The following is a 17851-nucleotide window of genomic DNA, read 5'->3' on the forward strand; positions in this document are numbered from 1 at the left end:
CACATCTCTTGTATCACTGGGTTTTGTTGGGTTTTGGTACCTTCAGATCTACCCAGCTCTGGCCAACCTGGCCTTCATTAGCCCAGCCCTCCAGTCTACCCGTGCTCTGGTGATCTCCTAGCCGAGGTTAATGACACTACGGCTGCTCCGCATCTAGCCCTCCACACTGCAGGCAGGGAGTCACTTCCAAAGTGCAAGGTCGATTTCAGCAATTCCCAGATTAAATCACTTCAGTAGCTTCACAGCACTCCCAGGACAGAACAGAATCTTGAATATGACTTCTGTTTGCCTGCCCAACACCATTCTCCTAAGCCAGCCCTGAGCTCTAGCTGCACAGTGTGTTTCGGTTCTCGGATGGCACCCACGCCGACTCAGCCTCCAGCTCGGGCATCTGTGACTCCCACCTGCCCTTTCATTTACACATCAGATATCACTTCCTTTCTTGGACTGGGTTAGCTGACCCTACGTCAGGCTCCCACTACTGCCTATTTTCTAGTTTTTCTTGTTACAGTATAATTTCAGCAAGAGGAAGACATATATCTTGGTTAATTTTCATAACCCAAGTGCTTAACCATGAAGCAGATATTCAATAAATAAACGCTAGAGAAATAAGTTCTCACAATCCAGTGTTTGGAGAGATTAGGTAAAAAACATCAGAGTCCTAGGACTCTGCTCTGGAGAAGTGGTGGTTACTGTTTGCTGGGTTTTCTTGTGTTCGCACATGAAGCTTTCCTGGGAGGAGTTTTGGATGCTTATGTGTTTTAGAGAGATTGATCTAGCTCCCTAATCATCCTCTAAAAATGCAGGTTGTCTTTTCTTAAAAAAAAAAAAAAATCTGAGTGGCATACATTAAAAGTTAAAAAAAATTAAACCTTGTAAGGTTTGAATTAATAAAAAATATTTTAATGAGTCCAAGGAAAGTACAATGCTTAAAGGTACAGCTTTTTTGGAGGGAGTGAGTGGGGAGGAGATGTAGAATCGGTGAGAAGAGAAGAAAGGTCTTCGTATGTCAGTATCAATGAGGATACTTGGGTGACTATTCAACATGAATATTTTGCCATATAAGATAAAAAGAAGCAGAATATGAAAATCTCAGTCTTCCTCATCCTGGCAAATGAGAACTTTATCCTCCAGCTACTCTGGCCAAAAAAGGAGGGGGTTATAATTGTTTTCACCTTTCTTTCAAAGTGTAGATTCAATCTAATTGCAAATTTTATTCCCTGCACTTAAAAAAAAAATCCACACCCCAATGTCCATAGATAGATGAGCTATTTACTACAGCCCAAAGGTAGAAACAGTATCAACAGATGAATGGAAAGCCACAGTGTGATAAATACATACACTAAATTAGTACTCAGCATTCAAAAGGGAGAAAATCTGATGGCGCTAAAAATAGAGAAACTTTGGGGACATTATGCTAAGTGAAATAAGCCAGTTGAAAAAGGACAAATGCTGCATGATTCCACTTGTAGTCAGTAACTAGAAAAGCCAAACACAAAGACAGCAAGTAGAATGCCAGTTGCTATGGACATGGAAGGGAAAACGGAGATTTAATTTAATGGGTGCAGGGTAACAGGTGGTGAAAATGGGATGCAAGTGGAGATGTACGGTGGTGATGCTTAACTCCGCATCCCACCAAATCCAGACTCTGATCCCTTCAAGACTTGGCCACCTCCATCCCATCTGGATTGCTGCAGTGGGCTTGTATATGGTTTTTTTCCCTTCTATTTCCCCTAAACTCTATTCTTGAGGACACATAACAATCGTTTCCAAAGCCAGATGATGACTTGGTGCTGTATCTCTAGCAAAAAGAGTAGTGTTCTGAGGTATACATGTTGAAAGAAAACATTATTCAATTGAAGAGAACTATACAAGCTAAGCATAGGAGAAGATGGGACTAATGTTAATAGCAATCATCTTTGGGCAATGGGGCTGCTGTTTTCTTTCTCCTTTTCTTCTATTTTTGACATTTATTAAATGACTAAGTTATATTACTGAGATTTTTTTCCTATGCATTTTATTTTTTTAAAAAGCAAAATTTAATTTTTGCCCATATGAGAAACATTCAAAATATTATAAAGCCACTCATTTCAGCCAGATTTTTTTCTGCACTGAGAACTGCTTTACTAGACTATAATCATGAGAAGATATATTTGAAAAAAATGTCCTCACAAGTGGCTAACAGAAGAACTGACAATTTAGTACTGATGTCTTTATTCAGAGAATGCTTTGTTCATTTGCTCAACTCATTTTTTGTATTTCTCTCATTTTTGTCACATTTTCTAGTTTTCTCCCCATTAGCCACATGTCTGGCTAAGGTTTCTCCTTGTTGGTGCTATGAATAGGACCTTTCAGTTTTGTCTGTATAAAGGGTTATTTTATCTTTGAGGATTTAGGGCTTTTTCAAAGGAGTATAACAGAGTTTAGAGAGAACTCCAAAAGCAAGTCCATTATGTGTTTCTTAGGATTTGGTTACGCAGTGACCAAGTCAGTTCCATGAAGATACCTGTTCTTTCTGCTGTGGCCCCTCAGACACATCCTGGCAGAGCAGTTCCTCGAGAAGGTTTGTACGATAATGTGCTGATCCTCAACTACAACTACTATTCGTCTCTCTCTTTCAAAACCATCTACTGTGCTATGAATCACTTCACCACTCTTTTTTCCTGTGTCTCTACTAAGCCTTCTGGTCTTCTCAAGAAACATGAAATCATCATTAAAAAACAAATAACAGTGCTTCAAAACCTGCAGTGCTTAACTTCAAAATTTTAGGTATTACTTCTTTTCCTGCGAGTTTTATGGATCTTTCCAAATAAACTTTACTTCTCCCCTCTCCTCCATGCTGGGACTCCTCCATTCTTTGTCTGCATGCTACGCATCTCTCTGGAAGCTGTATTCTTTCAGCTCCACCCCATCCAACCTCGGTCAACCACAGGATCTTTTCAAGTTCCCTTTCTCAGCCACTCAATCTCAGGGGACTGAAAAGACTTGGTTTATTAAAAGCAAAACACAAAATAACCCTATATCTTGAAAATTAAAACCCACAATTTTGGCATCTATATTTTATGGCAAAATCGACATTTTATATAAATAGAAGGCTAATGTGCCTCGTGGTGACGCTAGCACAGATGCACAGGAAACTCACATCAGCTCATCAAAATCAACTCTGCTTTCAGACACCAAAAAGCTGTGTTATTTGAATTTAAATGTGCAAACATTTCTGAAAGTAGCTCAGTGCTCCAGGCTTGTGAAACACCAAAGCATGACCCTTATGCAGAGGCCAATCGTCTGTGTCTGAATTCGTCATGGTACTTGGGCATAGAGTCAAACTTGATGGTACCAAAACATCACTGTGTTGGCAGTAAGTAGAGAATTTGCCACCTTGCGCTTCAACCAGAGACCACTATGAAGTTCATATGAACCGTAGCTAAGAGATGAACCTCACTGAACTCCTTTAGTGGCTATAGATCTTGGGGTAGTCTTGGCTGAAAACTTTCTTCTGAGAAATCCTAAAGAGGAAAGAATGCAAATTCCAGTTCTGTATCTGGTGTCTATTGCTGGAACATATTTCAATGTCTCTTACTTCAACTGAAAAGAACTCTTGCAAGTTTGTAAATAACAAGGCTGATCAAAATATACGGCGAATATGTAAATTAAAAAGAACATTACAGTAAAAGACGCATCACCATTAAACCTCCTCACTTTGATCACACCCTGTTATTCTTGCTGCTTTTGGAAGCAGCTCTGGAAGTCCTCTTTCACAAGTATCTTTCTGAGGTGCCATAAAAAACACAGTGAATGCTGCTGCAGAAAGGCAGTCGTGTGAAAACATTAAGGTCCTCATCTACCTAATTCACTGAATTTGGCACTGTGTAACTCCCGGCTCTTCCCCAAAGTCAAAATAACCACGGAAGGTAAACATTTTGCATCAATTCAGGACATCGAGGCAGCCACAAGAGCACAACTAAAGACCCTCAAGAAATAGGGCTTTCAGCAGTGCTTCAAGAAGCAGCAAGAATGATGGGCCAAGTGTTTGAGTAGAGGGGGAGTATTCTGGGGGACATTAAAGCAATGAATCACTTACTATAATAAATGTAAATTAAACATTCGCTCTGTTTTGATCATACCTTGTATATTATACATCATAACATCCAAATATCATTTTTGGTGACTTACCAACTTCTAACTAACATTAATTTATCACTTCCTCTGATGCACATCTTTACACTATGGCTTCCGGCACTCTCTAGAGCACAGTGTATTCCATAAAGAAAAGCCATCCACCATGGCTTAAAGGAATGATGCTGATGACAGCCAGGTAAATTTTTGACATCTGGTCTTTGCTTGGCTGTTCAGTGCAAGTTCTCACCATTCTCTGCCTCGGCAGCCCCGACCTTCTCTTCGCATGGGCCATCCTTCAGTTGGGAGGCCCACTCCACACTTGCCTTCCTGGACACCTTCAAGCAACAGCAGTACTAAGCAGCCTTTACACAATAGCTTGGGGCCCAGTGACCTCTCTCTTCTGATAGCCCTCACATATTCTGGCAATGATCAGCATCTTGCATTTTAGTCTGATGTTGGTTTACTCCACACATCAACTCCTTTGCCCTTTTCTTAAATTTCTGATTGACTGACATCCAGTACAGGCCCTGCCACACAGGCATCCCATAAATCTCAGGTGAACTACTGCACTGGGCTCTTAGACAAGATGAATTATTACTTTCTCCATAAAAATAGACAGGGCAGAACACCCAGAAAATGACTAAGGAGAAGTGTTTTGGAGAAACCCCAATATGTTCGCAATTATTTCCAGCAGCTCTTGATTACTCAAAGACAAAGAAAACCCTTGGCTGGGGTTATCCCAAACAAACAAGCTAAAATCATACAAAACATGCAAATTAAGTGCCAGTGCACAGTGTTTCTGTTCCTCTCTCCCGTGCAGGTTTTCTGTGGATGGGCAAAGGAAGTAGAGGGGCGATGGCTCCATGGGAATTGAACCAACATTCAGGCCACCACACGATGTATGAAGCACTTTGTCTCTTCATCATATGGCAAAGAAATTGTCAAAAAACAAAATGACTAAGAGAGCTATTCAGACAAAGAAACCAGTTGGAACCTGGATGAATCAGAAGTTATTTTTTTCTCCCCCAAAGTAAAATTTGGCTATATATACATATATACTGAGATCAACATGTAAAAGAAAACAGTCTTTCTAAAAAGTATCAAGAATGCTAGGAAATGTGTGGTTCTGAGACATCATTTTCTAGGAATATGGTTCCAATAATAGTAAAAATAATTAAGAACAAATTTGTTGTTTTCTTTTAATCTTTTTCACTATACTATGTAAGAGAACTTAAAAGTAACAAAAATGAGGACAAAATTACTCACAGAATATTTTTACTATGAGAAATACAACTTTAAAATGTGATGATGTTATTGAACGAGTTGTTTAGGAAAGGGTACATAATTTCACTGCCTAATGTTTTTAGTTGTTACATCATTTTTATAGGTTTTTATCATTTTGTAATTGTTCTATATTCTTATCTTTTCTTTTATCTTTTTGAGTAATTCCATAAAGCCTCAAATGATTACTAGCAAAGTGATATGCAAAACACATGACCTACATTTCAAGACTATGGGAAATAATTTTTTAAGACTTAAAAACTTCAAAATGTGAAGTGTATGGAAAGTGGAAAGGGTAGGGGAAGGTAATAAGGGAAAAGAAAAAAATATGAGAAAATGAAAAAATGGAAATAAAGTGTTTGTAAATGGGGAGGGGAGGAGGGGGTGAAGGGAGGGCAGGGACAAGGGGAAAAAATGAGAACCAAGACCTGTCATGTAAAGGTACAAGATACCAATAGTGAATGTAACTGTACTGTATACCTAAAATGCACCAATAAACTCAATGAGAGAGAAAAAACAAAAAACAAAACAAAAAAACCCTTCAAAATGTGCTTAGGTAAGTGGTAAAATGGCTAGAGCTTAGGCACCATTTTAGGCCATGAAAAAGTATAGTAAGAAGAATCTAGGTCTCTGATTACTGTGCAGCTGCCTCACCTGTCTTGGAATGCTTACTTCCTCCCTTCTTGTACACGAGAGAGAAATAAGTCTCTATCTATTTAATCCACAATTATCTTTAAAAAGATACAAAAAGAATGCCACAGAATTACTGGCTTTGGATGACACAAGCGCTACAGGTAGGTGCTGAATGTCCCCCAAAGACCTTGTGCTGATGGTTTGTCCCTCAGCACCAGTGAGAGGGGGTGGAGACTTTAAGAGTTGGGGCCTGGGTGGGGGTCCTTAGGTGATCAGAGGTTGTTCCTTAATGGGGACTGTAGGACCCCCATTGTCCCCTTGTTCCTTTTTGCTCCCTAGTTTGTGATGTGTGCAGTTCTGCTCTGCCATGATGAGCTTCCTGATCACAGACCCAAAGCAACAGCACCCAGCACAGGCGAGAACCTAAAAAACTGTGAGCCCCATAAACCTTTTCTTTTCAAAAGTTAACTGTCTCAGGCATTTTATCACGGTGACAGAAAGCTGACTAACACAACATTCAAGGGAGCTTTAGTGATACTGTAGAACAAAATGGCAATTAGCCAGCTACGTTGAGAACTTGAAGGTCTGCCTGTCCCCCTTGTTGTCGGGAGGAAGAGCACTGTGACCAATGACATGTTTTATAGGATGGGCTCACAATGATTGGCTCACTGAAGAACATCTGACAGAGTTCAGAGGAGCTGTTTCTTCCAGGCTACTTGGCTCAACACAGTAACGGAGCACGAAACTGTTGGATCCTAACACTGCCCACCCCATGAACAGGGGCTGGTCTTATGACCAATAAATTATCATATGCTATTGAGGCCATTAAGAGCTCCTAGATGAATAAGGACTCTTAACCAGGAAATTCCTCATATGAAAAGAGATTTATGATGTTGGATAAAATAGGAAACAACAGCACAATTTAGGAAAATCATATCACCACTGTAGTTTATTAATACCTTTCCTACAGGGGTGACACCAAAGGGCCCAACGAAAATTTTTGTTGTTTTTTAGAGAACCTTTACAAACCTCAATCAAGAGATGTGAAATTCTGTAAAACACATGCTGGTTCCTTAACTTCAATTTCCTCCAGTAGTTTTATAGATCCCTCTGGCCAGGAGAGCAGAAACAGATGGCGCTTGGGAGGCTTTACAGTGTGCCTGCAACGCCACAGTACGTTTAGAACCTTTGCTGATACCGAGCTCCTGGTGTTAATCTTGGTACGAAATGATCCCTGATATAGCTTCTTTTACTCTTTAATCTGGTTTACTAATTGTATTGTCTTAAAGACTTTTTTTCTGGAAATTAAAAAAAAAATTATCCAGAACCATCATTCAGACAAGTGGAAAAAAACAGGCCAGCATATGTTTATATAACACAGCACTTCTCCCCTGGGCCTAGCTTACCCCATAAATTGCTGTACTGGTGTGAAAAAATACAAGTCGGGTCTGAAAAAAAAAAAAAAGTTGTCCTCTTAAATCACAACCATATTTGTGAAAAGAGAGCGATGCATTTAAAGTTACAGCCAGACTCATCGCACTGTTTTTGCTTTATTTTCTTTTCCCAAATAATTGATGCCCTGCCCTCACTGTGTCCGTATAATCCACTTCCGCTCATGTTCTAATTCCTTTGCAACACTGAGTATTGCAGTCATCTGTGGGACTGGGGTACTTGTTTATCGCTATCACTTGAGTCATTATTGTGGGAAGACATGTAGAATGACCATCACGGAAATACAGTGAAAAACCCTATGAAGGAATGTTTCCAAAGGGGAACACCCTGCCCACCAATGGAGAACAACCAGCTCTGGCTGAGGGAAGAGAAGTGAAGTATTTGCTGCAATCACAGACATTTGAGGACTGGCTTTCTGGCAAGTTTGGCCACGGAGAATGAGCTGAAGTAATGGGAAAAGAAGCTATTTGACGGTGCAAAAAAGAAACCCTGCTGATAAAGCCAGCAGAGGACAGCTGCAGATGGAAATATTCAACACAGTTGCTTCACCAACCAGATGGTAAGGAGTATAGCATTCTGACTGATGCTACCGGCACTGAAAGGGCGCTAACCCTTTAAAGTAGATCTGGCTGCAGAAGAATCACTGTGGAAGAGAAAGAAAAGGGGAGAAGAAACGCAACAGGAAGGAACAGCAGTGTGCATGGCTGTTAGGACCAGGGGTGCTGGCTGGCTTCCAATTGCAGCTCAGGTACTGAGGAGCTCTGTGACTCTGAGAAAGTGATTTAACCACTCTGTGGCTGTGAAACAACAGGAGCTGCCTCCCAGGGTTGTTGGGAACATTACATAAATGACACATAAGAAGGCTTCTAACAGTGTGACTGACCCTCAGGGAACAGGGCCCTGATTTAGCTAAGTCCTGACCAGATACTCTGTAATGAGGAGGGATGACTAACTAGGTCTTCTGTTTCCTAGTTTTCTTTCTTCCTTTTTTAATGAGATAAGGTATTATTTATACCAACATTGCTGTCAAGGAGAGGCAAAAGGTTAGGATGAAGGAGATGAAATTTCCAGAGGTGGGATCGAAGTTGATGCAGGAAAGAGTAATTAAAGTCTGTACTTTTTAAAAAAAGAAATAGGAGAATTTTTATATTTGGCTAACGTGGGGAAGCTGATCAGGGTCCTGAGTAAGCTAAGAAACAGTAGATTGAATGTATGCAAAATGAAAAGAGAGAGCTCCCACCTGGGAGCAAGGAACTGCAATGAGCCCCGAAGAAAAGGTATTGAATTCTTCAGGATGTTAGAGGAAACTAATCTGATTTGAAAAGAACAGTTCTGGGTTGAATTTTCTGGGTCACTGGCTTTTTACAATTTACCATAAAGATTTGCAATATAGATTTAGCTAAAACAAGCAGGCTTAGTATCACATACAGAGCCTGGAGAACACAGTACGTAATAAATGCTAGTTCCCTGTGGTCTCCGGATGGCATACAAGCATTGTCTTCCAACATTTTGCAAGAATTGGTTCTATCTTTAAAGGGGGGCTGCAAAGAGGAGCCAAGAATACAAACTGGAAATGAGTAGAAAATCATGATTCATGGGTGAATCTGTATCAAGCATGCATTTGGAAGCATGAGACCTGTACCCATAAATTTGTGTAACTTGCACCTCGAGAGCCTGTTAACTAGAACAGAATAGTCCGTACCTTTTCAACACTTTGGATGTCCTTCTAAAAAGGACACAGTGAAGACACATCTACAGGAGAACAGCAATTTTAAGAACTGGGAGTTGGCCTTGGACGTTTGGAATGATAAGATGCTGCCAAAGTGTCGCTAGTAGCTGAGAACTTGTCACTGACTGGGACGAGACCAGCACTGTGTTCTGTTGCTGGAAATACTTACACGTTGTAAGTCACCACATGTGGGAAAGATACTTATCTTAGCAGAAATTTGCCTCTCTGTAACCTCTGGCCCACTCTTTCTATCACAAAGAAACAAGTAAAATTTTAATTTAATATTCACTTAGTGTTCATTATGGGCCATGAGGAGCCTGACCCCAGCATGTCTCAGTGAACCAGAGAAGATATGGAGAGACCTGGTCACTGGAGATGAGCACGTTTCCAGGACTGGTCAAAGTAGCAGTAAGACACACTGAGGAAGAACAAGACCACCACAACTCCCTGGACAGGAAAAAGGCTGAGAGAGTGGAAGGGCTGTCAGGAAAACAAAACACGTATTTTTCTCTTTTATGCAATCTTCAAAATACCTGCAAGGAGTGAGATTCCCTTCAGACTTCTGCACAGATCAAAGACCATGGGTTCTTCTGAATAACTACTGTCAGAGAAGCAGCCATAGCTTCTCTGGAACCAGACATCTAAGCCAAACCTGTCCTCTGCTGCTCCCAACTGATTAGAGGTCAGGCTTGACTCCCCGTGCCTTGGCTTCCTCATGTAAAATGGGTACTACAACACTGAGTTCACTGGGAGGATCAGTGAGCTAACGACTTATGTGTTCTCCTGATAATCACGACAAATACAGTGGGTCTGCCCTGGCTTCTTTTCTCCCTCCTCACATCCAATCTGCCAGGAAATCCAACTGGACTGACCTTCGAGACATATTCAGAAGCTGACCACTTCTCAGCAACTCTGCCCTCTTGGCCTGAGGTGCCCCCTCCCTCTCACCTGGTTTGTCAGTGGTTCAAAACACAAGGTCAGAGTCCTGCTGTGAAAACGATTCAGATCACAACTCTTTTCTCTCAAGCCTCTGTAGTAGCTTTTTAATCTGACCGTGAGTAAAAGCCACCAAGCTCCACTAGAAACACAATTCAAAATTATGTTCTTGGTGACCCTTGCTGGGTGCACTTTTCTCTGTATCATTCATCTCCATCCATATATTTCACTTAATTGTTTTACCTATGTCTTTCTCCTTCTATTAGAACAGTGAGCTTCAGGGGCAAGGGTTTTGTTTCTTTATTCAGTCCTGGGTCCACAGTGCCTACAACAGTGTCTGGACCACCAAAGCATCTCAATAGAGAGTTGTTGAATTGTTTGAATGAATGCACATAAGGTACTTACAGAAGAACCTGGGGTACACGCTAAGTGTTCAATATCCATTAAGAATTATCTGTACTATGATTCTTCCCCGGTCTTGGTTGTCTTTTCAAATAATTCCTCTACCGAATCACTGCAGTTCCCTACTCTCTGCAGTACCTTCTGCACCAGTACGGGGCAGAAAAGGAATGCTATGTCTAGCCTGTCTTTCTGTTTCCACGCTGTTCCATCCTGTAGGTCCTTATTAATGCTTGTAGGCAACCAAAACAATTATGCACACAGTTTCTCTCAAATCAACACAGGAAAAGACTGGAATCAGAGGGGTATGCATAATCCTTGGATCAGACACTTGTGATCCTGTTAGGGGTGGTGACAAAGTTGCTTAGATGCCATGTTGGGGGTTCTTTGGAATAACCTCAAGCTTTGGGCTACTCTGGGCCATGTTTCATTATGCAGATTAAGTAAAACATGTCAAAGCAGCAGATGCTAATCTTTGCTTATACTGCATTACTTACAATCATATATTACGATCTGTAACATATGATAATATATTGCAACAATATTTTTTATGTAAGATGAATAAAAGCTTTTAAAAAGATGGTCAGCCAGTTTTACATATAGACATACAGATATCAATATGAGCACAGAAATGAAATGTACATATATATGTGTGTGTGTGTGTGTGTGTGTGAGTATTTGGCTATATTCTTGATTGAAATACTGAATTTTAAGATTAGTGAAATGTTGACACAATGGTAGTTCATTTCCTCCTGAAATTATCTTGGTTATAATATAGTTGGTGACTCTGTACCTATAATAAAAATTGAATATAATTTCGTTTTTTGGATCTATTACCATAGTGATCAAGAAACAATAAACAGATATGACCTACTTTTGAGCATTTCACAGGCATTCTTGTTATGTTATTTTGGAGGTGTTGTGAGGTTCACTTACACATAAGCGCACACACACACACACACACACACACGTACCAAAATGCTTTACAAGAACTAAAGTACTACATATACTTAGGCTATTATCCTTTTATTTGAGTACGTTAAATAGACTTACATTTTCGACATGCTAGTAAAGCCTACAGTTAAATTAATACATTCTTTATATTTTCAATGAAGCACTCGCTATTGAAACATTTTATTCAAAGTTGTAGTAGCGATAAAACAACAAGAAACAGAACTCCTGTTAGCACTTCCATGAAGTCTCTGAAGTGAACAAAAGCATGATGGAGTACTGACATTCATTTCACTTTGAGTTAAACACAGCATCACCGCAAGTCTTGAGAGACTATATTAAGTTTTGTGTTTGGGTAATACTGGGAATTCCACAGGCAAGGGCAGAATTATATTTGGTTGGCAAAGTGCCAATCAAATGGCACTTGTCCTAGAGTAGGTGGTCAAGAACTCAGTTCTTGTCAACAAACCTTTGGCCACAGTTGTTTAAACTATCAGGGTCTCAAAATCTTTTGTGCTATTCATTTTGAAAGTAAAATAAACATTGAGAAATGGGATGAAATGAGGCAAAGACTTATTTCTAATGAAAAAGGTATCAAGCTAGAACTGACCTTGTTCAGACAGAGCACATCAGGTAGAACGAATGGAATGGAGCTTTTTCAAGTGCCGTCATCAGACACACACACACACACACACACACACACACAGACACACACACACACACACACACACGTAATTTTCCTTCAAGAACAAAGGACTCAGAAATTGAGGCAAGAGGGAAATGCTTTTACAGCTTTTTCTTTGTTCTCCTTAAAATATATGCTGTAAAATTTCTAGGGTTCACAGTATGTTTCCAAAGATGCCTTCTCCACATTTGGCTGGAGGAGGTACATGCTTTTCATGTGTCTGTTTTTGCTGTAATGGTATATAATGCCTCTTTCTAATAAATTTAACCACAAAAAAAGTCTGCATTCTGCTAATTTATACAAAGCAGGATGCTGTCAGATCAAATTTCATGAAAATGATCTATAAACCAGACTGTCAAAAGTGAAAGGTACTTGGGCAGTACTTAGGGGCAAGAAATACATGGAGACCCTGGGAAGGTTTCTGTGGCTGCGGTAAAACAATGTACTATATAACTCGGCTCATGTTACCTTGACTTGCAAGTTACTGTGAGGTCACAGGAAATCCTGAAATGTTTTCCACATTTTCTTTCATACATTTTATGTCAAATTTCCTGCAATTGAAATCATAAACCCTCCTACTGCTGGACTCTCTTCTGAAGGAAAGGAGATCTTCTGACACTCACCCATGGACACCTAATAACTCAGTTCCTACCAGGGTAACAAGAAACTGAAAGGCAGATTGAAAATAGACTATGATAAGGCTGAAATGTCACATGCCCTCATTTTTTCAACATGAGAACCAAACCAGTGTCATTAAGACAACTCAAAAAGTGCATTTAATCTTTTATTCCTTGGAATTGGAGATAACAGAAGAAATGATAGACTGTCCCAAAGACAGAAAGTCACCATTCCCTCAGACCTCTTATCCAAAATGTACTTGTGGATTTACAGTCTAATTTTAAAACAGCATCTTCTACATGGCTATTCCTGATTCAAGCCCCAGACAACCATATTTTACTGTTTCAGCTATGTTTATGAAAGGATGTCAGGTTTAAGTTAAATGTTCATGTTTAAAATATTCTTTCAAGATTTATCTCTCCCAAAGGCAAAATTTAAAGATAGCTTTTACATGATAAGATGTTATTTGAATATAAATCAACAAAATTGAAAATCATGCTAAACAATGAAGGTTCATTAATGAATACCAATTTTTATGGTTTCACAGCACCATGAATTTTTAGTACACGTTACCTCTCCTGACATATCAGGGGCCATTGGAACAGCAGGCCAGAGAGACGAGTAGATTCCAAAAAACACCACCCAGAGTGCGATGCTGCCCCATATTGCTATGTGGCTAAACTGGAAAGCAAGGAAATTGAAGTTAAAATACTCCTAGGCAGACAGAATGCACAAACGCTAATAAAACCTGCACAGATCCCCTTATTAATTTTTTATCACATTCATGGTAAATATGACATAATTGCAGAGGCATTATAATTTTACTGGGCCTTTCATTAAGTGCTAAACTCTTCCAACAACAGTTATGAGTTTATGGTACTGGAATTTAGAACTAACTGCTCCTTTCCATCTCCTTTGGTGGTTTTCTCCTTGTATTTATTTTATCTTTTTATCTGTTACCATCTTTCTCTCCTTTATTTCTGCTCCACATGCTCTCACAGAAAGATGTTAGACTCTTCTGAGAATATTACTTGTAGGGCACTGACTGTCAAATACCAATTTCTTGTGCCAATCTTTCCCTACAGCAAAGAACTTTAATTTCTTTCTGCTTACTGAGTCTCACTCGGATATAGATATGCTGTAAAACTAATGTGTTGAAAATAGAGCTTGTTTCAGCTAGACTGGGCATTTATAAATGTCTGAGGACAGCTCTCTCAGTAGTATTACTAGTTTGTACAATAATTTTTTAATGAGTTTTCTGCGGAATGCCAGTCTTGTGACACTTCTCTGAAAAGTCGCATGGGCGTGTAAATTTGAAAGTCTTCCCACTTCCTAGGGTAGTTACAATACGAAATAATGTATTATAGGCTCTGAGGAGTCCTGTGATAATACACTTAAGTCTGAATAACTCAGTGTTTCTAAACTACAATCCCTAGTTTTCCTTCTTCCACCATCAAGGATCCATAATTAACTTGCAGACTAGCACAATGGAACAAGTTTGAATAAAAATAACCCAAAATTGGAGCAAATCTGACAGTTCTTGGTTGTGATTACAGAAACTTACCCATGTCCAGTATGAGGTCTCCAATCCAGCTTTCAAGCACACTGTTATCACTACAAACTAAAACAGAGAGGAGAAATGTTATTTTGTTTCATAAATGTGACAGTTCATCAAGTGACTGAGAGTGTGATTTACAAAAGACAGATCGTCCTGAGTTAAACCATGGGGCCACATTATTTGCTGCTTGTTTTGTAATTCAACAAGCAAGACAGAGATGAAGGTATTAGTGGCTGCAGTAGGATGTGGTCAGTCAGAGCTGCCCAGGCGCAGCATGGCGCGGTCAGCGCCATCACAACCCTTCGCAGTGGGTCGTTAAATTAAGTTAAGGTGAGGCAGGTGGGCTCTCAGCAGGATACTGAGTGGCAATTTAGGACTAATATCTGTAGAAATAAACTCCTACTAAAAGGTAAGTGTTAGTAACTTAGGCTACATAAAACATTCTAAAATACAATGATATAAAATGAAAGAAAAACACCCCCGAGATCGGAGCAGCTTAAAATGTCCCTAGGGGACATCTGTGATATGTTGTCTGATTTATCTCTACTTGTACTAGGCATTTTTAGCCAGGTGTTTTCCTATTTCAGTTATGGGGTTCTTTTTTTTTTGGCACTGGGGATCGAACTCCGGACCTTGCACTTGGGAGGCAGTGGAACCACTGAACTAAATCCCTGGCCCTTCACTGTCTGCATTTATGTTGTAAGAGAACAAACCACCAGTCCCTTAAACAAGTTTTTGTCTTTCTTTTACAACTTCAATGGCTTGTTGTCAGAAAAGACCCCCAGATTAGCCCAAACCGTAATCCTATTACAGAATGATATTAATTCCCTATCATTTAGTTATTTAAATACACGCACACACACACACACACACACACACACACACAGACACACACACAAAGCACATGCACACACACATACTTGGATGCTGGAATTGAATCCAGAACCTTCTGCACATTAAGCATGTGCTTTACACTGAGCTACACCCCTGGTCCCCAATACTTGATATTAAAGTCCATTAGATTGTTTTTCTATCAGTCAGCTGTACTAACGGCCACTTGGCATTTGAGACAACACACTTTCCCTGTACAGAGGGAGGCACACAAGAGAACAGAATACCAGGTGGAATAAACTCTTACGAGCCACTAACTGTGTGATTTCCACATTAGCACTCGGTAGTGCTTTTGACTTTCTTTTGTTTTTGTTTTTTTTTTGGCACTGGAGATCGAACTCTGGTCCTTGTGCTTGCAAGGCAGGTGGCAGAACCACTGAGCTAAATCCCCGGCCCATGCTTTTGACTTTTTAAAGGCAAAATGGTGTAAAAACATTTTTTAGACCTTCAGTGGCAGTGAGGAGAACTCAAGACTCTTATCTGTGTTAAGCACAATGATTGGTGTTAAGGGACGCTGTGGGTCCTTGTATTGTGTGGGGTAAATGTAAACGAAGCCTGGAGATCTCTCTCGTTTTAGTTACCATGATCTGGTAGAATAATTACTGCATACTCAAGAATACTTTGAGAATATTTGCTATAGATTCAGAAAAGCAAGAAAATATTAACAATAAGAGCAGAGTAAATTTGAAGAGAAGAAAAAAAAAGAAAAAAGAGAAAATAGGGTAGTAAGAGTAAAGAGAGACTACTGAAAGCCAAAGAAAGTCCTTTAAGGTCAGTGAATCTGACGTTAAAGACCTTCTATAGATAATTTCTTAACAGTCTGAACATCTCATTTAATTTTTTTTGAGACAGGGTCTCACTATGTAGTTGAGACTGACCTGGAACTCACTATGCAGCCCAGACTGGTCTCGAACTCACAGCGATCCTCCTGCCTCAGCCTCCTGAGTGCTGGGATTACAGGCATGCGCCACCACACCCGGCTCTCATCGCATTTTTAAAAGGAGCCAGAAATTCACACATTTAAATTTGAAAATAAAATGAGCACAGATGAGAGGGTTTAGTTTTACATGCAAATGAGCAAAAAGTCCAGCACTCACAGTGTAAACAAAGTTTCCCAGCAGCAGGTAATCAGAAGTTTTCCCATTTCCAAATACAGTACCTGTGTGAAAAGAAGACAGCCAACTGAAGGAGGAAACTGACTTGTAATCAATTCTGAGTCCACAAGATATAGATAAATAAATTAAATCAATAAAAGTCAGTTAAGGAAAGTGTAGAGCCATGGGCATTAAGATCAGAGAAGGCATTCTGCACACCGATAAAGAACATTACTGATAATATGGATGAGGGTTGTGGAAAACTCCTTGTTTTCTCTCAAAAAGCCTCTGGTATCAACCCAAAAGGGATTCATAAAAGCAACTGATAGATCTTTGAGGCTGAAGTTATGGCATATTTTAAAGCATTTTATTTTGCCAGCTATGATTAAGAAAAGTGGCTTTAGATGAAGGAAGTGGTACCTAACAAAAGATTATTACTCACAAAAACATTGAATGACAAAATTGATCAGAGCACTGGCACCACCAGAAACTCTAAGATCCATGGTATATGTAATACAATGCTCTATCTGTGCATATATTCAACAGTATTTATTTAAAGTCTAGCATGAAAAGCAAAATGCATTTGAGTAACGCATGGGAGGGGATAGGGAGACTGGAGATGGTTTGTGTTCAGGTGAGGCTTAGTTCTTTCACTGTGTTGTTGTGTGGTTACTGATGTTCATCCCCCAGGGAACTCAGCTCCTTTACCTAAAGGATGGAACGGGACCCCTACCCAGAGGGGACCCAAGGTTCACATGAGGTCATATGTACAGCACCAAGCATGGTGTCTGCAAGGCAGGCCAGCATGTGGATGATTCTGGTAAAACACTTCTCCTAGTTTCTGGTCTCTGTATCCTTTTATACTAAAAAAAAAAAAAAATTACTGAGGAGTCTAAAAAGCTTTTGCATCTGGGGTTTATAGCTATCAACAGTTACTAAATTAGAAATGAAAACAGAACATTAAAATATGTATTGTTTTATCTAAGAATAACAGTAGTAAACCAATACATGGTAATATAAACAGATTTTATGAAAAATAGCTATTATCCCAAACAAAAAAAATTAGTGACAAAATTGGCATTGTTTTACATTTTTCTTCTCGTTAATGTCTGACTTAATAAAAGACAGCTGTATTCTCTTCTGTTCTTTTGATTAAAATAGAGAAATTCATTGCTTCTTGGCCTTTTGGCTAAGATCAAGGGTAAAACAGAGAGATTCAGCAGTGTGGAGATGTGTATGGAGTAATAAAGAGTAAGGGAGTATTTTAATAATCTTTTCTAGTAACTGTGGATATCTTTGATACTACATCAAACCTCAATAGGTAGTTTCTTAAAGAGGTAGGAGGAATTTCTTCAAAGAGTAGTCACCAGCACAGAAACCGAAATGGGATCAGTGAACTTTTTTCACTATAGCCTGTTGGTCCACTTTGCATGGATTTTTGTCCATGTAAAACTCTGCAGCTGGTTCTCCTCATGTGTGGAAAGACCCATGGGCACTGCTCATGA

General features: G+C 39.6%; 1 protein-coding gene across 1 annotated transcript in view; it reads right to left on the reverse strand.

The window, feature by feature from the left end:
• The window catches only part of Atp8a1 (ATPase phospholipid transporting 8A1), a 222484-nt gene that overhangs the window by 18987 nt on the left and 185646 nt on the right, over positions 1-17851 (reverse strand). The window contains exons 33-35 of the mRNA XM_010625163.1: positions 16350-16411; positions 14368-14424; positions 13377-13484 (exon numbers count right to left, since the gene is read on the reverse strand). Of these exons, the coding sequence (XP_010623465.1) occupies positions 13377-13484; positions 14368-14424; positions 16350-16411 (227 nt within the window). The remainder of the gene's footprint in view (positions 1-13376; positions 13485-14367; positions 14425-16349; positions 16412-17851) is intronic.

The sequence above is a fragment of the Fukomys damarensis genome, unplaced genomic scaffold (genome assembly GCF_012274545.1).
Source record: "Fukomys damarensis isolate Sample0158 unplaced genomic scaffold, DMR_v1.0_HiC HiC_scaffold_35, whole genome shotgun sequence".
NCBI lineage: Eukaryota > Metazoa > Chordata > Mammalia > Rodentia > Bathyergidae > Fukomys > Fukomys damarensis.